At 47.2% G+C, this 25,436-nt stretch overlaps 2 protein-coding genes, 1 long non-coding RNA gene and 1 pseudogene across 4 annotated transcripts; all 4 read right to left on the bottom strand.

Moving 5' to 3' along the window:
* Positions 1-2,623: 2,623 nt before the first annotated feature.
* Positions 2,624-5,151, bottom strand: LOC148385583 (uncharacterized). The gene has a single exon (XM_088400604.1). The coding sequence runs from the start codon at positions 5,099-5,101 to the stop codon at positions 3,164-3,166; it is 1,938 nt and encodes a 645-aa protein (XP_088256730.1). The 5' UTR covers positions 5,102-5,151; the 3' UTR covers positions 2,624-3,163.
* Positions 5,152-9,230: 4,079 nt separating this feature from the next.
* Positions 9,231-14,291, bottom strand: LOC148385582 (uncharacterized). Its single transcript, XR_015863438.1, has 2 exons — positions 12,427-14,291; positions 9,231-10,505 (listed from the first exon to the last, which is right to left on the bottom strand). It is a non-coding gene; the product is annotated as an uncharacterized LOC148385582 (long non-coding RNA).
* A 3,426-nt stretch (positions 14,292-17,717) lies between these two features.
* neff2 (neuronal intermediate filament family member 2) lies at positions 17,718-19,864 on the bottom strand. 2 transcript variants are annotated; one of them, XM_088356439.1, is made up of 4 exons: positions 19,166-19,864; positions 18,687-19,064; positions 18,446-18,570; positions 17,718-18,270 (listed from the first exon to the last, which is right to left on the bottom strand). In XM_088356439.1, exons 1-4 carry the CDS (start codon positions 19,748-19,750, stop codon positions 18,210-18,212), a joined length of 1,149 nt encoding a protein of 382 aa, XP_088212565.1. In that variant the 5' UTR covers positions 19,751-19,864; the 3' UTR covers positions 17,718-18,209. The 2 variants fall into 2 exon arrangements, with proteins under 2 accessions (XP_088212565.1, XP_088212567.1); XM_088356441.1 differs by having other exon boundaries at positions 19,184-19,864.
* Positions 19,865-20,763: 899 nt separating this feature from the next.
* LOC148385580 (nanos homolog 1 pseudogene) lies at positions 20,764-21,642 on the bottom strand (annotated as a pseudogene).
* Between the last annotated feature and the right edge of the window lie 3,794 nt (positions 21,643-25,436).

Genomic DNA, 25,436 nt, shown 5'->3' with positions numbered 1-25,436 from the left:
TATGTTTGAACATGGTGTTCATTATAGAAAATCCGTGTCGAGCACAGAAGTCTAATAATAGAACACCACTCGGGTTCAGATCGGGGAGGCCGTTCCTCCCAATCACGCCCTTCCAGGTCTCACTGTCATTGCCCACGAGAGCATTGAAGTCACCCAGTAGAACGATGGAGTCCCCAGAAGGAGCGCTCTCCAACACTTCCTCCAGGGACTCCAAAAAGGGTGGGTACTCTGAGCTGCCGTTTGGTGCATAGACACAAACAACAGTCAGGACCCGTCCCCCCACCCGAAGGCGGAGGGAGGCTACCCTCTCGTTCAACGGGGTGAACCCCAATGTGCAGGCACCCAGCCAGGGGGCAATAAGTATACCCACACCTGCTCGACGCCTCTCACCGTGGGCAACTCCAGAGTGGAGAATATTGCATTTGTATCAATGTAATATTTTTTATATAAATTCTTATATAAATTTCTGACACGTAATCGGTCCGTGGCGCAAAAAAGTTTGGGGACCACTGCTCTAGACCCTGCAAACATTTTTTTGGCCCTCGGCGTCAGTAAAAGACTAGCATTTTGTGAGCGGAGGTTACGAGGTTACAAGTCTGTATTCCTGAACCTTCTCAGTGTCTGGGTGGTAAACCAAGTACGCAGGGCTGTTTTTGTCATAGCCTACAAAAAGACCTATACACACCTTGAGTCGAATTTGCCCTTGTTTTGTTTGTATGTTTAACACTCAGACCAAAATTGTTGCATTTTGGACAAGTCTGGTATTTTACCTGTTAACATCTGGTAAGGCAGACCCGGGCAAAATACAGCCCGCGGGCCATATCCCGCCCTTTGTGCATCCCTGTCCGGCCTGCAATCATAAATTACATTTGATTACAACTTAATAAAGAAAAAAAAATCAGTATCGTACATGCAATACAACTGTGCTGCTTTTATTTTGAAAGGTGTCGCACTTCCGTGTAGCGTGCATGCAAGTGAGCTGTGCGTGTAGGTGAACAGCGCGAAGTAATGCTGCCCTCAAAATGTGTGCTGACGCAAAGAAAAGAAAAGTTGACAAGGAGTGCCGTGTTTTCAACAAAACATGGACTGCCAAGTATTTCTTTACAGAACTGAAAGGTAAAGCCATGTGCCTGGTTTGTGGCACACAGGTCGCTGTGTTTAAAGAATATAATTTGAGTTGCCACTACACGACCAAGCATGAGGAAAAATATAGAAATCTGTCTAATAAAGAGCGCGCAACAGAGGCTGATGCATTGCTAGCAAAACTGCAAGCCCAACAAGGACGTTTTATCAAACTTCACACCCACAAGTTTTGTCATTTCCCGCAAATTGTCAGAAAAAGTAAGCCGTTTACTGATGGAGAGTTTATTAAGGAGTGCTTATTGGACTCTGTTACACTGATATGCCCGCAGAAAAAGAGCGCATTTGAGAATGTGTCACTCTCCCGACGTACCGTAACAAGGCGGATTGAGGACACATTGATATGTTTCTATAAATGTGTTGTAATTCACAGTTTGAGGAAAAGTTAAAGAAGTGAAGAATAAATTGTACTGATTAATGATTTTTTTATTTGACCTATACACCACAATTTCACATAGACTAATATAAATATAAACAGAATAATTGTATTCTTCTAATTATCAGTACCAGCTATTTAAAATAAATAATTTTGTGCATATTACAATAGAATAAAGTTGAGCAGGTTTAAATTATCGTTGGTGTGGCCCTCTGACATAACTCAGGTTTTTCATGTGGCCCCTTGTAAAAATTAATTGCCCACCCCTGTGGTAAGGGGTTTTCCCTGTACGCTTGTTAAAACACCTGCTTCTCACTATGGCTGCTGTTTAAACTGCATAGTTCCATCGACATTTAGGTAGATTACGTTCAACTAGCATACATCTGCCCATGGTGTATCCGCTAAGAACTTTTCAGTTGCCTGCACAGTATGATTTTTTGCTTTAAGAAAGTATACAAACACTGGGTTTGAATAATCATCTGTGAATGACTACACATATTTGTAACCATCAACAGAATCATTAGCAATTGGACCTGCTAGGTCTGTATGCACCATTTGTAAAGGAACCTCTGCTCTTGTATTAGGGTTTCTATTTCAGGTTTGTGCAAACTTTCCCTGGATACATACTTTACACTCTCGATTTGGCTTTACAGTATCTCCCTTAATTTTCATACCATTCACCATATTCTGTAGTTTCAGCACATCCTCGTAGTTGCAGTGGCCTAATATTTTGTGCCATGTGTATGCAGACATGACAAGTATTACATTGGTCAACATCATCTCTCTCAGTGTGTAGATAATACAACTTGCTGTATACATCGATGTTGAATTTTGTACCGTCTTTATATATCAGTACGCTTTGTCCTTGCTTGAAAATGACTGTTGCTCCACAGGCAGTGGCTAACTTGACTGAAAAGATGTCTTGCGGGTAGGAGGGTATGAACAACGCATCCCTCAGCGTTGCCCTTGTTAGGTTACGGATTCTAGTTATTGATCTGACTCCAAATTGCGATCAACACTTAACACATAAATTGCAATGTCCTAATCCACACACTGGCGCACCTAACAATTTTGCGAGTTCGTTCTGTCAAAGAGAAGACCAGTAGATCAATTAGACCAAATTTACCAATTATTTATTCCTGACAAAGCGCACTAATACAGGCCTGGGTCCCGGGTCCCTCACACTAAAACTCGTGCGTTTTTGTGACCACCAAAGACGACACATTCTTCCGGGTTGCCCAGTTTTAAAGAAACACAATATGAATATTAAAGCATGCAAAATATTATGAGATGATTGGTGGATGGCCATCTCCTCCCCGTCCAGGTGTCGCTGAGGTCAGGCGGTTGGGTTTTCCCCTCGATGCCCAGTCCCATAGATGTGCTGTTGTTCTCCCTTCTCACCGACCTTGAGATTATCTCGTCCGGTACTCCCTGTCTGGGCCTATACACAACACTTCCAAGAAAACAAGTTCATGCAGTTTGCCTGCACATTCCTCGGCCCCCACCAATCCACACGAGCACTTCAATACTAGATATTAAGATGATTATAAGTTTAACACAACCTTAAAATATGTTTGCAAACTCCCAAAAGCACATTTCCCTTTATTCCCTCTCATGACCTCATTTATGAGGTCATCACCCGTTACCCTAGCAAACAGCCACCAGCGCGGTGTCGATCCTTCCTTCCCCCTGCGGCTCATGTTGAGTCAACAGGGTATATTGCCCCATCGGTGGTAACGGGCCAACGGTTTTCTCGATCAACCGGACAGTGAGTGATCTAATACATGGAATACAACAACAACCGCATAACATCATAATTGTAGTGAAAATAGCCACAGCAACAAGCACAGACATGATGAGCCCTTTCCAGTTTCCAAACGCTTTCATCCAATCAGACCAAATATCGGTGTGTACACCTGAATGATCTTTCATCTTTTTGTTCAGTGTCCTTAGTCCTTCCAACGCCCTGGTCAGTCGGCCCCCTGGTGCCGTGTTGTTTGGGATAAAAGTACAACATGCATCACCAAACATTCCACATACACCATGTTCCTTAGCCAATAGCATGTCCAACGCAATTCTATTTTGGAACGCCATTAACGACGTTGCAGCCAATTGTTCATGAACTGCGGCGAATGATTCAGCTGTATAATTACCCAGTCGTTGGACATTGTAATGAACGTAATTAATACGGTCTACATTTTTATTGGGGGTGAGCCATAGGAAGATACTTTCGAATCCCGAGGCCACTTGATTAGCGAGTTTATACTCATCTGGTACACCCCGGGGCACTCCTATAGCGTCAATATATGTTGGATCGTCGTCGTTCAACCACGGGGGCAAAACGTCTCTTTTGGCTCGCTTCAGGAGCTCCGCCAGTGGGAACTCCAGGTCCCAATTGAGATTCTGTATTTCAATGGGGACAACCACCACAGGCATTATCAAAGACACGAGGGCACAGATACCTGATGCGTTCTTCGGCAAGCGATCATATAATTTGTCATCACCACACCACAACCAGATGTCTGCACGAGAGAGAGGAGAGGTTACATTCAGTGACAAATTGACTTTGCACCATGTGGGATCTATTGTCCCAATACTTATGCCGGTTCCGTTTAACTTTAAACATGTCATATTTTGTTGAGTCACATGGTTGTCAAAAATGGGCTTTCTTTTTTCCAAGCCTACGACTGGGAAAATATCCTCATAAATCAAACAATTACCACTAGTACTGGGCTGGGTCAACACCTGTAAGATACAAGATGATTCTACTGCCGCTGGTACAATTTTCAACACTACTCTTGCCTTAAGACAGACCACACAATCTTCACCAGTAGTATTAGCAGCTTGTTCTGCCATCAAAAGCCAATTATTATTTATAGCAGTGACTCCCGTGGTGATCCTAAACCAATCATCTACGCTCCTGACTGCTTTTGCGAGGATTCGAGGGTTTGTCGAGGGACTCAAGGATATTTCTTGTTCGGCATCCTCACCTTGACATAGGAACACCTGCCAATACGGGTATCCATACATATATATGTTTAACTGGAAACCCCAGCATCCAATTGTGCGGCTTCCCAAATGTAAATCGTGCGAAGTATTAACCCACAAGGTGATGCCTGTCTGTGTTTTGTCCCCTTTTATCATTTGCTGATGTTGTTTCGCTTGAACACTAGTCCCCCATGATTTATACCAATCTTTGGTGTCCCATACCAAATTTTTCCAACCCCTGTTTACCAACTCATTGGTCAAATACCAATCATAATCCCGATAATCTTGTCCTCTAATCTGCCCGTTTACCAAACTATCAAACGGTATGGTAATTTGTACTGTCACATTTTTAGGGATGCAAACCTGGATCCCCCATTTGAATGATTGAACCGGTTCGCAGAGCCCGCGGTGTGTCTGAGTGACCCCAGTCACCACTTGTCTTTTGGACCGGATGTTTAAATGGTACTCAGACACATTGTAATATGCTGTGGGGCACCCTGTTCCATTACAGTACCACAATGGTTCCTTGATTGGGGCGGGGTTTTTCAATTTATCGTTCAACCTCCCTTTACTTACCTTCACCGCCATCTGCGTCATCTGAGTGGATAATTGTATGCCGTGACTCTCCAATGCCCTCTCAACTGAGAACAAACCAAACTCATTCCCTGAGCATTGAGAATAAAACAACCACATTTCTCCATATGTTAACTTCTTTTGTCCATGACACGAAGCAACAACAAACTGTCCATCTTCTTTACATTGGTAAATACATGTCCCTTCTCTATCGGGTGGGGCTAAATCCAATACTTTCTTTACTTGTTGAATTTGGTTGCTCCACACCCTTCTCTGGTACTTTTCCAATTTGTCATGTAAGGTTTGGTTGGTCTCTGTCCAATTAGACAACGTGACATACGTTTGCCAATTTTTGCTGTCACATCTCTGTCTCAAACCTTCCTGTTCCTCTCGTGAGAGCTCTTCTGTTGTGTTCACCTCAGCTTCATAGACTACTTTTCCTCTGCATCGGTATTGTCTGTTGGTGGGTGAATTTTGAATTTGGGACGTTTTCTGCTGGATGGTCTCATCAATTGTCATCAATGCCCACACAAAAAGACAACTCACACATAGCACTCCTACTAAAAATAATTCTGAAAATTCCCAAAAACCTTTCCTTTTCCGTATTGTTCCTTCTGTCCCCCCCCTTTTGGCCGGGTCCGGGACACGGCCAAACAGGAATACCTTCATCCTGATGGAACAAACTCTGGGGCCGGACGGAGTTGTGAGTAGTGATACCACCGGCGTCCTTTGAAGTCGAGCTGGGCCGCGTGAGACGTCCTGGCCAAGACACGAAAGGGGCCCTTCCACCGGGGGTCCGTCCACTTTCTGGAGATGACTCGGACGTACACGTACGGCGTGAGCTGTTTCTCCGCCGACACGCCTTCCTCCGCCGCAGCCGCAGCGGATTTCTCTCCAATCTGTGCAGAAACACTGGACACCAAAGCAGACAAATAGGACCAGTATGCTGCATGAGACAAACCTGGTACCGTAACATCCTCTGGTGGGACGAGCGTCGTTGCTGGTCCCGGCATTAGACGACCCGTCATCAATTCAAACGGTGCGAATCCAGTGCGCCTGTTAACGGATTGCCGCACAGACAACAAGGCAAGCGGGAGCGCTTGGAGCCAATTCATTGTCGTTTGAGCCATAATTTTGGCTAATTTCTCCTTCAGTGTTCGATTCATACGTTCAACTCCGCCCTGACTCTGAGGATGGTAGACACAGCCGAATCGATGCTTCAACCCCAAAATTGATTCTACCTTGGCCAAGGCTTTGTTGTTAAAGTGTGTACCATTGTCAGAGCGGATCAGGGCCGGGAAACCATGCGTGGGGATGTAATGGGTGATCAAAGCCTTGATCACAGCAGTAGAATCTTCTTTTGAGCACGGATATGCCTCAGGCCAGCCTGAGTAAGCGTCAACCATCACAAGCAAAAAGCGTTTCCCATTCACTCTTGTACTCATGTCGGTAAAATCAATGATCACCTCTGCCCCCGGCCACGGGGCCGGCTGAAACAGGCCGGGCTTTGGCTTCAACGTAGGGCGTGCATTGAACGTCTGGCAGGACTCACAATCCGCAACGAAATTCCAGACCACGTCCGAGAGTCTGGGATGCCACCAACTCCGGAGATGGATCATCATGGCATGGTGGCCCACATGGGAAGGTGTGTGTGCTTGTGCCAGGACCTCTGCCATTAGCCTTCCTTCCGGAAGAGCGGGCTGGCCTTTGGGTCCTACCCACAAGCCGTCTGATCGTTTGACAGCCTTTGCTGCCAGCCAGACTGATTTTTGTTGTGGGGACGCGGCATCCTGGGCGGCACACAGATCGGCATGTGAAAGCGACAGAGGCAAACAGGAGTCGGGGTGTTCCCCGTCCACAATCACTGGACCGTGGGACACCATCATGTCCGCTGCCCTGCCGTACCCGGCCGTCTGTTTGGCCAATTCATCAGCCGCTTGGTTTCCCCTGGCCACTAGGGTGTCAGCTTTAGAGTGACCAGGCACTTTGACAACGGCCACCTCGCTTGGGTATTTCAACGCCTCAAACAGCTGCAACATCAAGTCCTTGTGTGCAATCTCCGGGCCTCTGGCCGTTGTGAACCCGTTCTGTAGCCACCCTACCAGATCGATTAAGGCCGCCGACACCGCATAGGCAGAGTCAGAATAGATGGTCACGGCTTCCCCCTTACACTGCCGCAAGGCTAACACCAAGGCAAAGACTTCTGCCGCCTGGGCTGATGGGCGGGTGGTGAGCTTCATCACTTTAAGAGGCTGGAAGGAACCATCCCTCCACTCGACCGCAGCCGCGGCCGCATGGAGGGAGCCCTCTTTGTCTCTCCAACAGCAGCCATCAGTGAACACCACCCGACCGTGCCCGAGCGGAGTGGAATAGAGGTCAGGTCGGACTTTTGTCACTGTCTGGACCTTTAATGCACACTCATGTGGACCCACCAACAATTGATCCGCCATGTTCACTCCGGAATGGACATAGTTGACATTTGGAGCAGTCAATATTTTCAACAACCGTGTTTGTCGCAGCGGAGTCAACGTGAATGCCGCTGACGCGACAAATGAGGATACCGCATGATCAGTTAACACATAGATGGGATGTCCCATGACCGTGTGGGCTGTTTTGAGTAAGATCTTCGCCAGACCAGCAGCATATCTGGAACAGTCGGGTTGTCGTTGCTCAATGTTGTCCAAGGGGACGCTGCAATACATCAGCACTGCACGTCCATGCTGCATTTTCTGGTACAGAGCTCCATTCACAACTTTTCCTGAAACGGAGACATCTAAATGGAAGGGCAGGGTGTAATCAGGAGTGGCCAAAGCCGCAGCAGAGGCCAGCTCCTGCACCAGTGACACAAAGACTTCGGCAGCCTCCGGTGTCCAAACCAGGCAAGCCTTGAGATTCCTGGCCCCCTGTTCACGGATCAGGGCTCGGAGGACACCGGTTTTGTCGGCAAAGCAGGGTATGTAGTGTCTGCTATAGCCGCATAACCCCAAGAATGATAGCATCTCCTGGACAGTGGTGGGCCGTGGGTGACGGAGAATGGAGTTTCTATGCTCAGGCGACATGGCGAGGCCACTAGGGGTCAACACTCGACCTAGAAAAGTGACCTGTTGGCGACAGCATTGCAGTTTCTTCCTTGACACCTTGAACCCTTTCTCTCCTAACCACAACAGCACTTTCTTTGTTCCTGCAAGACACGCCTGCTCGTCTTTTGCTGCAATCAACAGATCATCAACATACTGCAACAACAAAGTGCCATCCGGCATTTGGCATGGTTCAAGGAGTTCCTTGAGGACCTGATTGAACAAACCTGGCGAGTTTTTGAATCCCTGCGGCATGCGAGTGTATTGCAGTTTCACTCCATTGTAGGTGAATGCGAACACGTGCCGCACTGAGGGGGAAAGCGGAAGGCAGAAGAAGGCATTGGCCAAATCAATCACTGTGAACCACTGGTAGGCAGGGTTCAATGACGCTAGGATCCGGTGCGGGTCCGGCACGGGAAGAACAGGAGTGATGGTGACATCGTTTACTGCTCTCAGATCATGTGCCATGCGCCATGTTTTCCCATCTGCTTTCCGCACTGGCCTCAGCGGGGTATTCCATTCGGAACACGACACTTCCAACACTCCTGCGTCCCAGAGGCCACACAGAGTGTCTTCCATGCCTTGGTCCGCCTCTTTCGGCCAACGATATTGAGGCCGTTTGATAGGCTGCGTCTCATCCATTTGGAGATCAATAGGGGCCACCGAATGACAAAACCCGACATCAAATGGACCCTGGGACCACAGTGTGTCGGGCAAGGCCGCCAGCATTACTTCAGCGTCCTCATGATCAGTTAACTCCCTACCGTGTGTGCGGGACACCAACATCATTTCCAGCAATCCTGTGTCTACCATGGTTTGTTTAATTTGGTATGCATTCTGAGACTCAGACCAGTACAAATTAGGAATGTGAGTTTTCCGCCAATCGGTCTGTTGCAACAACTGCTTGACCATTGAGCCCAATTGTCTGGCCTCGTGTCCTGGGGCAAGAGCCAGCGAAATGTGTGGCACCCCTTTCCCTGTCATTTTGAACCACTGCATTTGTTCATATGTCAATTCAGTTGCCGCTGCGACTCCCTCTTTACCAATCAAAATGCATGATGAAGTTAAATCCCACATGTGCCCTTCAATTTCTTCAAACAAATCCCGATATACATCATCACTTTTTCGGTCATAATATAGAGTGCAATGCAAAGGATCAACAGGTGGGTGGTATGGCGCCAGTGAGCAGATCCAAGGCTTCCACAGTAGGTAGGTCGAGAACACACCGCCACCAGCAGGGGTCTCTGGCTCCAGCCTGGCCCAGTAGATGGTTGCAGTTTCTGCTTCTGCCGGTAGGGGCGCCATCAGCCACTGACCATGTTGTTGTAGCTGCTGTGAGCACTGGATGCTGATGCCATCTGGAAATTGAATAATCACTCCCTCTGGCCCACACAGAATTCTGGCTTGAACGGCTGACAGCAAGTCCCTTCCCATCAAATTGATCGGAGTGTCTGTGGAATGGATGTATTTGTGCCACAGTCTACACCCTGTCCGGGTGATCACAGTTTCAAGTGGTTTGGTGAAAGGCAGAGTACGTGGTTGTCCCGAGAAGCCGACTAAAGTCGTTGTTTTCTTTGACAGTGAGGATACAGGAAGGGCAGTGTTTATTGATGAATAAGTTGCTCCCGTGTCCACCAGCATCTTCACAGGTTTTCCTTCCACTGTCACATGAAGCATTGGCTCCGCCGGGCCACTGCTTTCCTGGCTCCCCGGGCAGCCCTATTCAAATTGTCCACACCAGAGATCATCATGTTGGTAGTACTGACCTCCGTGCGTTTGTGGCTGTTGCCAGGGCCGTCCACCGGGTGGAGCTGTTCCTGCCTGTTGCATCGGCGCCCCGGGTTGGTATGGCGGGCCTCCGGCTGGGCGGGTGGCTCCGCGTGGTCGATACTGTGGACATTCTTTTGCCCAGTGATCGGTTTCGCCGCAGATGAAACATGCGTTTGTTGAATGGGGCTTGTATGTTGCCCTCCCCGGGTAAGCAGGTGCACTCCCTCCCCGGCCTCTGTATCCGCCCCGGAACTGGCCTCTTCCGCGCCCCACCACCTGAGGAGCCTGTGACATTTGCATTTCCTTTTTCTGTGATTTAGACTGTTTAGCTTCACCATGCATTTTTGCCAACTGTAATTTCAACAACTGTTTAGATAATGCGTCTGTCTCGTTTTCAACTTTAGCTTGTGACTCAGTGAACATTCTGCAGTGATGCAAAAGATGACGTTTAAATCGTTCTTCGGCACAAACCAGAATGTCAGGATCTGACATTAGCTGCTTCTTCACATCTGGTGGAAGTCCGTCCAGCAGCGCCGTTCGGAAGAGCACCTCTGCCTCGTGCGTGAGAGCCGGATGTCGACCTGTGGTTTCAATCCAACTCTCCACACATGTTACATAATGTTGTGCAGGTGACATTTTCACATCATAAGGAAACATAGTGGGGGCCAGATCGGTGGGTTGTGGGAAAGTCAATTTAATGTTTTCAAACAGGGGCGCTGCTACTTGTGGCAAGGGCACCTCCCTCCCCAGTCTCGCTGTGCCTGCTGCTTCCTCAATTGCCTGCAATTGCACTAGAGAGCATGCTCCTGCCAACATCTGGCGCATGTCACCGAGTGTACAGCTCTGCCCACTCATCAGAGCTAAAAATTTGTTCAGCCACACCTTGCCTCCTCTGTGAAGTGGGGGCATCTTTTCCATCATCGCGGTCACATCACGGAGCACCATGGGCTCGTAGTGCTGACCGCCCGATGTGGTCACCAACGGACACATCAATTCATTTTTCTGCACCTCGGCCTGTGTCATCTGTCCCTGACCACTCCGCAAATTATATTTTCTCCGTGTCTCTCTCTCTCCCTGTCTGCACTTCTTTCTACTGTCCTGATTCGCGCACTCCAACATTTTTCTCTGTTGCATCACAACATCATCTTCTTCCTCACCCTCGCTGCTTTCCCACTGTGGACGCTCTTGCTGTCTTCGTGCGCTCTTCGCGTCTTCTCGTCTCCCTTTCTCCGTTGCCCATTTTAACATCTGCGTTTCCTGTCTACGCTGCTCATCGGCTTGATCAATTTTCTTTTTTAGCGCCTCATTCTCGGCCGTAAGTCTATGCCAGCTTTCTCCTTTCGTCACATTGGACGGTTGAGGGCTAGGACCGGGGGTGGAGGTGTCCACGCGGGATGTGTCCCCCTCCCGGGCACGTCGCCTCTCTTTATTTACTGCTTGTTCAATCAACTGTACAATACTCTGATCCGCCCTTTCGCCTTCGCCCTCGACATCCACTACCATCCTGCCACCCAGCGTCACCACCGGAGCCATTACTCCGGGGTCGCCGTACGGCGGCGGTCCAACATAGCTCACTCCGAGGGTGGGGGCACTCGGGTGTGTCACATCATGCAAAGATGGATAAATGCCCTTGTATTCATTTCTTTCCTCGTCTATTTTCACCGCTTTCTCTACCTCCTCTGCTTTTCTCACATTAACAACACTTTCTACGGGCAGTTTCTTCTGAGTGGCAAAAATGGCTGTTGCAGCTGTCGCAAAATTGTGCAAGGAGCGTCGCTCTTCCTCATTCTCCCTAATGTGCTTCTCGAGCACCTTCCGCTTACGCCAGCCGGCGCCTTTTTTCTCGTCCTCTAAGGCGAGCTTTCTTTTCAGCACCCCAGTCTCTTTTTGCTGCAACTGCCGTGCCAGGCGTTCCATGTCCCAAGCTGTTGGGAAGCCCCTAAACAATTTGTCACCTTCCAATTTCGCGAAGACTTTTCGGTGTCTCATTCGCTCCTTCGCCACTCTCTTTCGGTCAATGCCACTCACAATTTGCGCTTCCACATCAGCATACATTCTTTCAATCTCACTCCACTCATTCCTCTCAGCACACACACTGCTCTCATCACACAAACTCCCCTCATCACACAAACTCCCCCCAATTTGGTTGTTCATTTTGGATATTTTAGTGGTCTGATCTCTCACAGGAGGAACTGTTACCACCGGATATTTTTTGAGGAGGCCTCACTTCCCCTCGGGGATCTCTTTATTAACCCCAGCTATCTGAATACGATCGTCACCGTACCCTTGTCCGCCACGACGAAGCACTAGGTCCCTGACCTATCCGTAGTACGCGTAAGTCCCTGACTTTACCGTACACGTTACACACGTAAGTTCCAAACTTATTCACCGTATGTATCTTCACTTCATGCACACCTTATTTGATCTGAACAACAGTCTCCTCTTAAATTTCCTCTTTCAATTTGCAGAATTTCGACTTATAGTAACAGGTATTCTGCTTACCTTATCAGTGGTGAGCTCAGGGTTGAGGAGACGTCGTACCAGCTCAACGTTGTGCGCTTATTTCCAACGGTTCGCCGACCGGGAGACAATGTCCCTGACACTGTCCGGTGTCCTGGATGAAGACCACGAGTTGTCAATTACCCTTCTCTTGACATCACGTCGGGGTCACCAAGAAATTGTTAGGTTACGGATTCTAGTTATTGATCTGACTCCAAATTGCGATCAACACTTAACACATAAATTGCAATGTCCTAATCCACACACTGGCGCACCTAACAATTTTGCGAGTTCGTTCTGTCAAAGAGAAGACCAGTAGATCAATTAGACCAAATTTACCAATTATTTATTCCTGACAAAGCGCACTAATACAGGCCTGGGTCCCGGGTCCCTCACACTAAAACTCGTGCGTTTTTGTGACCACCAAAGACGACACATTCTTCCGGGTTGCCCAGTTTTAAAGAAACACAATATGAATATTAAAGCATGCAAAATATTATGAGATGATTGGTGGATGGCCATCTCCTCCCCGTCCAGGTGTCGCTGAGGTCAGGCGGTTGGGTTTTCCCCTCGATGCCCAGTCCCATAGATGTGCTGTTGTTCTCCCTTCTCACCGACCTTGAGATTATCTCGTCCGGTACTCCCTGTCTGGGCCTATACACAACACTTCCAAGAAAACAAGTTCATGCAGTTTGCCTGCACATTCCTCGGCCCCCACCAATCCACACGAGCACTTCAATACTAGATATTAAGATGATTATAAGTTTAACACAACCTTAAAATATGTTTGCAAACTCCCAAAAGCACATTTCCCTTTACCCTGCATGGTCGTCCTGTGCTGTCCACCAGGATCACGTCTGCAATCCCCTTGCGCTGATCAACACCTCTGCACAAGGTGCCATCTGCCAGATCAACACAGTGCGTATCCGGCTTAAATGAGTCATCAAAACTTTTAAACTTGGATATATCCGTGACAATATGGGAAGTAGCTCCAGTGTCGATCATCATCCCTTTCTTCGTGATGATGCGCGCTGGGTGCTGGTCTCTCCCGATGTCCACGTCCTTGATCCGAAAGGCGTAGTCCGCTGCTTCCGATCCTGATCCGTTGCCACTCTCATCTGCGACTTTCCTTGAGCCATCTTGCTTCTCCTTACGTCTACATGTGGCGTCGTTCTGGGTGTCATCTTGCAATGGCCGCACCAAGTCTTTCGTCGACATGCTTTCGCCTGGTGACCCTTCATGCCACACTTGAAACATGTTATGTCGATATCTTCATTTCTCCTGTCCCATGCACTTGGCTCGTGAAACAGTGTGCATCACATTGTCGCTGGTCTCTGCTGTAGTTAGGTTCTCTGTAGCTTCATGAATACGCAGCTTCGTTTTGAAATCAACAAACGTTATCGTCTCTTCATGGCTGGCTATGTTTATTGCAAATGGTTTGAATTGTTCAGGCAGTCCCCTCACAACCATAGCAGTTAGCAGGCCATCTCTAAACGTCTCACCTGCGTTCCGCAGCGCCGTAATGGTGGCCTTTGCCCTGATGATGTAGTCCGTTACCGTCTCTGCTCAAAATCTGGAGCTAAGTCAGCGTGATGTACAGGTTGACAATGCGGGCCTTCCCCTTCCCGGCATAATACTCTCGTAAGATCTTCCAAGCTTTTCTTCCATTGTCCGGTGCATCTCTCATAATTAATGAAAGGCTTTTGTCATCCAAAAACTGTATTAACTCAGCATAAGCATCGGCGTCCTTCTTGCCGTCGGCTGCGCTCTCATCCTTGCTGTTTGGTTTTTCCAGAATAGTTTTCTTCAATCCTAATAAGTGCCAATGTACAATCATTTTGGTCTCCCACAGCTCTTCGTTTCATCTCCGTCGAACATGAGTCGAGGCAGCCTGCTTTAGTGTTGGCTCGTCAGTGAACGATTCGTTGAAAGGAACGAATCTTCCAAAAGTGATTCGTTCTTTTTTCAGGTCGTATGACTTCAACCATTAGGTGTCGGTGATGCGCATTGAAGCTGGTGCCACCTCGCCGTATAACGAAACGAAGAAGAAAGTGACGTAGCTTCCTGTTCACGAACGAGGCGTGAGTTGCATTTCCCGTTCACCAACTGAGCGGATCTGTGAGTGAACGAGTCAGTGATTTGCATTTCAGATTCATCGCGAGAACAGATCAGTGAGGGAACGAATCCTGACTTTCCCGTTCGCGAACGAGTCAATGGGTGAACTGCCTTCCCGTGCATCAACGGATCAGTCAGTGAACGTGTTGCGTCTCCTGCCGTGAACTATGTAAGCCAGAATGTAAATAAACGATTTGCCAAAGAAAGAAAGAACCACTCTCTTAAACACCATTTATTTTGTGCTCGTTTTCTCCAAGCTAACGACTAACTGTATTGCATGAAGGAATGCGTCGATATGCAACAACGGGGAGATTATGCTTCTTGCAGGAAATGGGGTCAAAATACAAAAAGTCCTGCCTAGCTACAAAAACAGATATGCTCAAACCTCATTGAATAAAGTACATAAGCAGACAAGTATATTCACATATTAAATAAATAAAAGAAACATTTTAAGCATATAATTATACCTACACACCAAATCAATAAAGAAGACATAACTAGACATTTTTGATAAGTGGTGATGAGAAAGGTTTTTATAACTTTATGATCTGATATATTTCTGAGCACTTTGAAATAACAAATGACTTTTGATATATTGCCTAAATAGCTTAATGACCCTTAAGGAACTGTGTAATGCATGCCTGATGTTTTTTCTCTGAATCATGGACACGGCCAGAGTCGTCTTGACCGTTCAGTACTTGATTGTATCTTATGTTTTGACTAATCCTAGACGCCAGTTTTTGATTACTACTGAACGCTCTGCACAGAGGGAAATAGTTTGCCTAACAAAGAAAAGATACGGTTGGAAGCATGATTAAACTAAGAATAAGCAAAGACATGATGTATCAAAAGAACAGCAATAGATTAATGATGTCACAGCCAAAAGCTAACATAATTTCGTACAAAATGACAAAATTAAAAGAATAAGAATGAGGTACGACAGTGTATGTCCAAGATTGGAGAAGAATGTTCACAGGAAGGTCACGTGGAGATAAAACCAGCAGGTGCCAGAAGGAGCTGCCCAAAGACTCGGCCAAAGATGATCGCCAAGGCCGAAAGACGGGATGGAAGACAACAGCCCCCCTCCACACACACACACCAACAGCCCCCCCACCTACACACGGAATCGCCCATAACCAGCACCACTCCCATGGAAGCAGACTCTCCTTCGAACGTGCCCCACCCCGAAGACTCATCACCCATCAATCTCGGCCCACAATGTGCTACTGAATATAAAACTGATCTAACAACCTTGGACTTTGCCTTTTCTAAATGGGGACTTTCCGCTCTTGAAGGGCCCAGCGCTGTATTGTACTTTCCTGAAAACAGAGCTTTTTTTAACAAGAATTGTGATTGAACTCAACCAATCTGTGTAAGTCTAATTTCTGCTTCAGTGTCTTTGCATTTTCCTAAATCTGAAGAAATCAGATTATCCATCCATCCATTTTCTGAACCGCCTAGTCCCCACGGGGGTCGCGGGCGTGCTGTAGCCTATCCCAGCAGTCATCGGGCAGTAGGCGGGGGACACCCTGAACCGGTCGCCAGCCAAACGCAGGGCACACAGAGACAAACAACCAGTCGCACTCGCACTCACACCTAGGGACAATTTGGAGTCACCAATTGGCCTACCAAGCATGTTTTTGGGATGTGGGAGGAAACCGGAGTGCCCGGAGAAAACCCACGCGGGCTCGGGGAGAACATGCAAACTCCACACAGGGAGGGCCGGCGGTGGAATCGAACCCGCACCCTCCTAATTGTGAGGCGGACGTGCTACCCAGTGCGCCACCGAGCCGCCTATTATTATTATTATTATTATTATTATTATTATTATTATTATTTTTTTTTTTTTTTTTTTTTTTTTTTTTTAATAAACATTCATGTTAAAACTTGTCTGGTGTTTTATTCCTTGTTTTTCTATTCGCCAATCAACATAAAAATCAGACATTTGGTTAACTGCTTTATATGACTATATATGTGTGTGTGTTTTACGTTGTTTTATGAGTTGGTGTCCCCCAAAATAGCAAATGTCGGCATAACGAGTTTTTTTTTTCCAACCTTTTATTCAAACACAAACACATTCGGTATAATAACACCATCAACTACAACCCAACAAATACAAAATTAAATCATCAATGTCAGCATAACGTGTGTCGGTTGGCATAGCAGCAATGATGTCTGTCACTCACTCGTGAATCTTCGCGAACGTAAGTTCCCGTTCACGAACGAGTCAGTGACGCAACTTTCCGTTCATGACCGGGTGAGACCGTTGCCAACGGATCTGTGTGTAGGTGTTGTATTATAGAAAGAAATGTGTGAATTACCCGAGCCAATTATTATTATTATATATAGATTTTTATGTAATTATTTTTTTGGGGGGGTAGGGGGTTTGTGTAGTTGTATTGTTTGCTGTATATGGGTTGTTTCCACGGGATGTTGTAATATAGAGAAAAATGTGTGCGTTGTCGACATTACCGTGTGTTTACTTGATTGTTTTTTGTCTGGTGTATTGTGAGGTGTATTACTTAGTTGTGTGTGTTATTGAAGTAAAAAATATATATATATTTTTTTAAAAAGCGGATCAGTGTGGGGGGGACGATTCGTTGAACGATTTGTTTGAATGAATCTTGTTAGTGAACTGATTCCAAAGATACAGTTCGTTTAAACGAACTGGAATGCACATCACCAGCCTGCTTGCTCCTCGAGCCGCAATCATGCTCTGTTAGCCGTTAAGACGCATTCCATCGCGACTTTTTCTCGGCTTAAAACACTCTTCTCCGAGTTGCTCCTGGGCCCATAACCTGTTGAGCTTCGCGCCGCTGTGCTGCGTGTGACACGGAGAAAGAGTGCGTTGGAGACAAAAAGGAGCTTTTCTTTTGGGCTCTTCTTAGCCGCTTTTTATTTCGAACTATATACACACGCACAAGGTTTCTTTCAACTCTCTTATTTTGCACACTTGCGCCCCCTCAATGTCAAACTGCATCTGAGTACACAAACATAACTTAATCTTAACATTATTGCTCAGTTAAATTATGATTATTTTTAATTGTTGGTTCCTGATTGAGTGTATTTTCTTTACATGGTAGCTGCATTTTCATTCTGATTACAGTCATATTTTTGTATTTTTATACAACCACCAAAGAACACACCCTGCCAAAAAAAAAAAAACCATTGAGTCATAATTCAGTTCTTATTTCTTTATTGGACTTGTAACTTGTGGTTACAGTTAGCTTTCATTCAGTTTCATGTTGGATCTGAGCTTAGCTTAGCACGATTTACCAGTTCACAATAAAGACTGTATAATGGAGAAAAGACGCCAGCGACAGTTAGGCTTCCTCTGCATTTACATTTGCTCGTCTCTTAATTTGGGCGTAAATGCAGAAGAAGATGTAAAATAATGGTTTAGGGTCACTGGCCCAACTACTCCGACACAGTTATTAAAGTTCAAGCACTATTTGCAAAGACTTGCTCAAGTGTTTGTACAAAGTGTTTTGCTTGTACTTTAAGGGTAACAATTCTTCATGGAGTGCTTCTATTTTGTATTTGGAAGTCAGAATGTGTGGAGAAAAAGGGGGACTTGTGGTGGAATCTTTATTTTTCCTCTTGACTTGGATGACATTTGGCTGATGGCTTGTAAACATGGCCGAGGTGTTTTCAAGATGGCGGTTGGGTGTTTAGTGGATGGTGGGAAGGAAGGGAACTGACAGCCGCTGCTCTTCGCCCTCCAGGAGCTTCCTACAACCAAAAGAATATTTAAAGATTTTGGATAATCTTTTTTTATGCAAATCAATGAATTGCAAAACTGTGTTCAAGATATTTTGATGAGCCGCAAAATGCGAATTTGCAATTCTAACCCTTCCAAATTTATAACTATAACATGAACATGCGTGTTTGGGTGAAACCGCGTCACCTGTAGGCAGCTATTTCAATATCTAGCGCCATCTTGACATTGAGCAAGTCTTGGTAGTCTCTCATGAAGAACACCATCTCCTGCTTGGCGTCGTCGATGTCTCGCTCCAGTTGGTTGATCCTCGTCTGGGAACGGAATAGCAAACGCTCAGATGCATTTACCAAAGATGGACTACGGATTCTGTTCGATGTACAGCTCATTTCTGCCTTCTGCTACAAGATTATTATATGCGAAACGTGACCTGGTACTTGTCCACCTCCGTGGCCTGAGACTCTTCCAGATCCCCCAGCTGCTTGTTGAGCACCTCAACAACGTTCCGTAGCGCCTCGATGTCGGAGGATCGGGCCAGGAGCATCCTGCGGTACTCAGATGTCTCCTCTCGGATGGCCCGCGCAGCCTGGTGCTCCCTGCTGGCCACGTCCGCCGCCAAGGCACACTTGCTCCTGTACCAGCCCTCCATGGCTTGCATGTTTTCGCCGGCCAGCCGTTCATACTGCACCCGAATGTCCCGTAGCGCCTCCCCCAGGTGGGGCTCCGCCGCCGTCCTCGGCACCTCCTCCACGCTGATGTTGGCCACCTCCAGCTGTGATCGCAGCTCCGCCTTCTCCTCCGCAAAGACCTTACAAATGACATGTACAGCTTTGAAATTATATTTTCCAGGAATATCCTGGGACGAAACTCCTTCTCTCTATAGGTTCTGGATCTGCTGAAGTCAAGCACCTGAAAACAGCTACAGACCTTCTTGAGGAAGGCCATCTCGTTGCAAAGAGACACCACGGTGGTTTGGGCGTCAAGGTAGGAGAGTGCCGCCCGTCCCGCCTCCTCCCGGGCCTGCATCAGAGCCTCCTGGGCGTCCTCCCGCTGCCGGCCTTCTTCCTTGCAGCGTTCTCTCACCCTCTCATGAACCTCCTTAAGGTAGTCCCTCTCCGCCTCCATCTTCATTTTCTCTCGGCTCTCTGACTCCATATCGGCCCTCAAATTGCGCACCGCCTCCTCATAAACGCCCCGCAAGCGGGACGGCCGGCCCCTTCGGCCACGCAACACCTCCAGTTCTGCCAGCAGCGCCCGGTTTTGGAACTCCAGGAGTCTGACCTTGTCGATGTAGCCCGCAAAGCGATCGTTAAGATCCACCAGCTGCTCCTTCTCAAGCAGCCGAGAGCTGAGCACTCGGGTCGGGGAGAAGGACACCCTCGAGGGCCTCCCGTGAGACTCGGGTGTTGTAGGTGAGGAGTAGGATGGGGACAATTTCAACTGGGAACCTCCGAAATCATCCCAAGGTCGACGGCAGAAGACGGAGGAGCTCATGGTGATGTTTTTTTTCTTGATGGGAGTGAAATGGATGTTCTCAGCAGAAGTCCCCCTTGTCCTGCACACGACGAGTCAGCAGGAGCACTGCGCCAGCTCGGGGATGCTGCAGAAGCCAGACTTTTATATATAGTACACCCCCCCCCCCCTTTTTTTTTCACACAAGCGAGTAACGTCACCAGCCAGTCGCCCAATAGCGGACTGCTGCAGTGAAAACAGCGCCGCTTGTGTGAATTGGAGGCACAGAAAATAGTTGCGCTGTTTTTTCATGTTTGAATTTGTGACGTCATTGTTTTTAATCACAACGTATGCAACAAAAACAAATCTTGTTTAATTCAGAGTTTATGCACAGTGAAAATCCCCCTGCTCTACACTTAAGTAAAAATAAGTACAACAAAACATTTGCTTTTAACATGTAGAAACTTTGGAATGTTGCTCTTTAGAACCTTTTGAGACAATTACAAGATCCATTGGAGCATATTTAAGACACAAAAAATCTGTCAACTGCATGGTCACGTCTACATTCTGTCTTTTTTACATTCCATGATGCAAAAGTCAAAATGCTGTATAGAAGAGTCTGTATATGTGACCAGGTCTTACATTGGTATAAAAATTAGAATATAGTGCTGGAGGAGAATATTTGACAGAATTATTAACATTCATCTCTCATAAACCATATAAAGAAATTTACATTTAACATAAATCCAAAATGTAGAAAACCAGACTAACCTTGGCTTAGCGTTAGATCGTATAACCTTTCACTACACAGTATGCTATCATTTTATCTCTGTAAACCATCAGAACAAGTTTCACTTGGTCCAAATGTGCCAACTGGATCGAATCTGGATTAAACTTGACATGAAAATATACATATATACACACCTGACGTATTTTGTTCAAATTAGATGCAACATATAACAGCATCATTGGAGAAATATTGGAGAAATATATAAATGGGTAGTTTGGTGATTATTTATGAACATCTTGTTTCTTATATTCAAACACTTGGAATCGGTCTAAATGTGGACTCAGGATTCCATTTACATTCAGTCTAAATGTGCAATTTGGATCAAATCCGAACAAAAGATCATTTTGGTCAAAGAAGAAGTGACAGAAATACATAAACAACGATGAATGTTTTCCTCCTCTGACGTTTTCAGGAGAAGAGTTTGAGTCTCTTGCCGGGCGCTCTGCTTGCTTTAGTCGGCAGTACCATCATCCTGTGGCCCCCGGGCGGCTCCCTGGCGGAGAGCGGACAGTACTTGATGGTGTGCGCGTTGTCCCCGTTGGCGCTGCACAGTGGGCAAGTGTACGCCCGCAAGATGGGGCACAACACCCGGCCGTCGGCCGTCTTCAGAATGTGCGTGCCGTACACCTCCTCCGGAGCGCCGTTGTTCCGGCAGAACACGCACACCCTGTGCTCGGCCTTGCCGCGCGGCGCCTGCTTGCGTCCTCGCTCAGGACCCTCCGTGAAGCCGCTCCTCGCGGAGCTGGCTGCGTCGTATCTGACCCCGGCAAGCCTGAGGTCGCCGAGCGGCGGCCGGCGGAGCGGCCAGAAGCGCTCCTGAAGCTCGCACGGCGAGTCGCCCAAGCCCAGCGTCGCTTTGAGCGACTCCGTTATGGAGTTGAGGCCGTTACTCGCAGGGGGCTGGATCCGGTTCGGGGCCACGAGGGTGGACAAGCCCAGGTAGTCGTTCCAGAAGTTAAAAGTGTAGTCGTAGGGAGACAAGTAGCGGCGCTCCACCAAATCCATCCCGCGGGCTGAAGTGTCAGCATGGGCGGTGGAGGTTCTCCTCTTCGACTTTGTTCTTTTCGTTCCTGCTGCCGCAGTCTCTAGTTCCACTGTGCCGGACAGTCAGCGTGCAGGCGCGGTTTAGTGGCGCTCCTCATGAGCAGCGACAAGGGGGCGTGGTTTTGCTTCAAGTTGATGATCACGCAGAAGAAGCACCAACAGGGGCATCGCTCCAGCAGAATGGGTGGGCACGTGTTAGCCCCCCAAATATGTATTTCATTGACAACTAATAACTCACTCGTCCAAAACATAAAATGACGACTTTCTAGTGAGTGAATGTGAAGAGGTAATCTCCCCCCCCCCCCCCCCCCCCCGCACCTGTTCTGCCTCACCCGCTTATTCCCTTTGTACCTCATTGTTTCCATCTCTCCGCGGCAGGCCGCTCATTAATATGCATTAAACCTGATACTGACTTCATGCTCACTGTGTGTGATGGGGATTGGGAGGGGGGGTCAGTGTAATTAAGCTATGGAGGAGAAGACAAGGAAACACAACAGACAAGAGATGAAAGGATGGCGCAGGAAAAGAAGGAATAGCATCTTGCCCTTCATCCAACTTGAATGAAAAAAATGAGCTTTCATGAAGACTTCTGTGTATGTGCGTGCCAGCTAAATAGAAGCCCCCCCCCCCCCCCCCCCCCGCCGCCACACTCCCCTTGCCCCCCCCCCCTCCTCCCCCCGCTTTAATAGCATAAACTGCATAATGTGTCATCTTTGCGTGGATGTCCCCAGACACACGGGGCACTCGATGTGGAGTCAGTTGGGCGGATGGAGGGGTAGGGGGGTTCTCTGATCCCTAACCTCTTAACCCACCCCACTCGAGGGACTATGCAAGTTTGTCTCTTAACGGTCGCTCCATCTGCACACCCTCAAATCGGGACCCAGACGGGTGTCGGGGTCGCCAGAAGCACGCCGGCAACAAGCCGAGGTCGATGGGGAATTAAGGCCTGCCTGCTTGCGCTATGCTCCTTTGCTATTACTTAACCCGCAGTCTGCCCCCTCTCAACCCCCTTTTGTCTTTTTAAACACATGCATCCCCCTGATGACATGCATGGGGATCAATTTCTAGAAGCCTCGTTGAAAAAAAAAAAACAGCATGCTGTCCACTTTGGCGCGTATAAGACCACAAACACCTTAGAAGTCATTGCTGATAAGGTTCTCGTGTTCGTGATGGGTTGAAGTGCCATGGCTGTCGGCTGTTGCTCCCTCGCTCTATCAGGTTCTGTTCAGCCGATGATCTAAAATAGTTTGAGTTAGGGCCCGTGGGTCAAGGGCGAGGCTTGCGGTTTGTTAGTTGACAGGGAGTGCAGCCGGACGGTGGCGCCACAGCCGGGGCGTCCGCCAGATGGGCCACCCCGAGAGGGGCTCCGATTACCCACGGCAGAGACGAAAGTCTGCCACTGTGCGCGGGGGAATAACCGCCGTGGCGGCTTGCTTGAAAATTTGAACACCAATCCAAAACTTGCCAGCGAGGAATGCATCAAAACAAGCTGTAGGGACAAGGCCCCCTGAAAGCCAAACGGGAGGTCAAATTCCCCATGTGGCAAAGGTCCGATAGGGGCGCTGCATTCCTGCTGAAGTGGACCACCGTGCACAGAATGTGGACACCCATCTGGACGGCAATTCTCTTTCAGCTCATCCATGTGTGGCCAATTAGCTTCCGTGACCTCAGAGACACAACGGCGTTATGATTTGCTCAGCTGAGCGACCAAGCAGCTTTTTATGAACAAAGACTTGTTGTCAATCTCGTGTGACAGGTGTGCTGCGCTTGCGACGTTGTTCTTATCTTTCCTTTTGCGTCCTCTGGTCAACTCTTTTGTTTGCCGGGATCCGGGTTGCCACGGCAACCAACCATCCCTCATCTAAATAGTTATTATCTATGCTAATGAAATGGCGCACACATGAAATGGCCATTATCTGGCTTCATGAAACACTCTGTTGTCTCTGATTAGATGCCAGGCGCTTTATTTCGCTTTCAGCCTGTGCGTTGACTTTATGAGCTTTGTCCGCGCACACGCACACATGCGTGCCCACTAATAGGAAGGGTGTTCTGTTGCTGAGAGCAGCCGTGCTATGCGGCTCATGATTGCACTAATTGGACGCCTCGTGACGGCTCTGTGCTGCCTGGAAGGAACGCCCTCCACGCCCGCCTCCAAACGGCTGAATAATACATGAAATTATGTCATGCAAATGGCGGCTTCAATACCCCCCTCCCGCCTGCTTGCCTGACAGTTGCGCACCGCAGGGCCAGACCGAAACAGTTGGAGACTTCCCCAACCCAGAAAAAAATGAAAGGATAGTGATACACCCCCAAAGGATACGGAGGTCGGGGGTTCAATTCCCAGCCATTGTGACCACGTCAAAGTGTCATTGAGCAAGACACTGAACCCCAGTTCCTCCTGATGGCATGTCATTAGTCAGTGAATGAGGAAGCGGTGTGAGGCGCTCAATAAAAGCAGCCCATTTACCATCTCACCGTTTCATTGGGAAATTGACGTTCTCCTTTTACCACGCTGCAGTAGCGCAAAAACCCAATTAGGGGATTGATTGCTTGCCTTTTATTGTCCTCGACGGCATCAAAGGCTGCTCGCTTCATCTTTTGTTCGGGAAGAGATTGACTCGGGCAATCAGATGTGGCCTTTATTTAGGGGGGCTCGAAAACCTCCCGCTGATTAAAACGTGCACCCCTTTCTTGCGTCAAAGGCATAGCGCACAATGCGTATGCATTTGTGGCTCTTGGCAAGGACAATGTAGGGGAAATATCATTCATTGACTGTCTTGTAAAATTGATAAAAGCAAACAAGCAGCAAGTTGCTTATAGATGTTTTGTTTGTTTGATTTCTTCATCTAATATTTTCTCATTCGTGTATATGTTTTCATGAATTGTTGTATTTTTTATCTTAGTAGTTTTCATCAAATATTATTTTGTATGTTTGAGCACCTGTTAGGAATTATAATTCGTTCCAACTAGCAGTTTTAGGCTATATTCAATTAGCTAATCCCATTTACATTCATGAAAAGATGCTGTTGCATAACTGTTCTGTACAATCCACAATGCACCAAACTTGCAATAACTGAACCACGACATTGTGAGAGACGACTGTATTTCCTGTGAAGGCAATTTGTTTTAGCAGCACTCCGGAATGTTTTTGTGTGTTCGCTAAAAGATTAGCTTTGTTGAGCTCCATTCGCCATGTTTCCTTCCCGCTAAAATAATTAGACTGCCATCATTCCATCCTCTTGTCAGCTTGTATTTCAAATAATAGCAAAGCAGCTGTACCGACATTGTAAATCTTCTCATTGTTGGCGGGGGAAGTTGGAGAAAAATAATACCTCCAATAAACACCCGGGGTTGAAAAAGCCACAGTAGGGCAAAATAATGTCACCATCAATTGCTGATTTATGACAGGAGACAGTTGGAATAAAATCTTGCAGTTTTCAAACGTTGCACTTCCTGTACAGTTAGAATGTGCTTCCTTGAATGTAGATAATCGCAAGGCAACAGTCAGTATTTGAGGCACTCCACCTGTGAAAGTTACTATTATCTGACATGCATAATGGCCTACACGACGGGTGTTAAGGAATTCGCCAATTATTAATTAAAAACTACACTGACACAGCCACCCTTTTAATTTACAACTCGAGAATAGACCATTCTGAATAGGTTGTATCGTCATTAGACTCATTATATATTTACAAATCAGGAAAAAAACGTGAATCAAAAAGGCCCCTTTGCCAATAAATTGATGGAGGGTCAACAGGCAAACAATGGCACGAACACATCTCGTATGGTAAGAAATACAGACGTAAACAGGAATGTCTCCTATTAAAATAATCGTAAAAAATAAAAACTATAAATTTTTATTACAATAAAACTACTTATATATAATATATA

The sequence above is a fragment of the Syngnathus floridae genome, chromosome 16 (assembly GCF_059516105.1).
Source record: "Syngnathus floridae isolate MCC-2025c chromosome 16, RoL_Sflo_1.0, whole genome shotgun sequence".
NCBI lineage: Eukaryota > Metazoa > Chordata > Actinopteri > Syngnathiformes > Syngnathidae > Syngnathus > Syngnathus floridae.
Note: the sequence above shows the minus strand (reverse complement) of the source record. Positions and strands in the feature narration are given on the sequence as shown.

Coding starts and splice junctions, on each gene's coding strand:
- neff2 (XM_088356439.1), bottom strand. CDS start 19,750: ATGAGCTCCTCCGTCTTCTGCCGTCGACCTTGGGATGATTTCGGAGGT. Junction 18,571..18,686: donor CGGAGGTGGACAAGTACCAG/GTCACGTTTCGC, acceptor TTCCGTTCCCAG/ACGAGGATCAACCAACTGGA. Junction 18,271..18,445: donor ATTGAAATAGCTGCCTACAG/GTGACGCGGTTT, acceptor TTTTGGTTGTAG/GAAGCTCCTGGAGGGCGAAG.
- LOC148385583 (XM_088400604.1), bottom strand. CDS start 5,101: ATGACGCAGATGGCGGTGAAGGTAAGTAAAGGGAGGTTGAACGATAAA.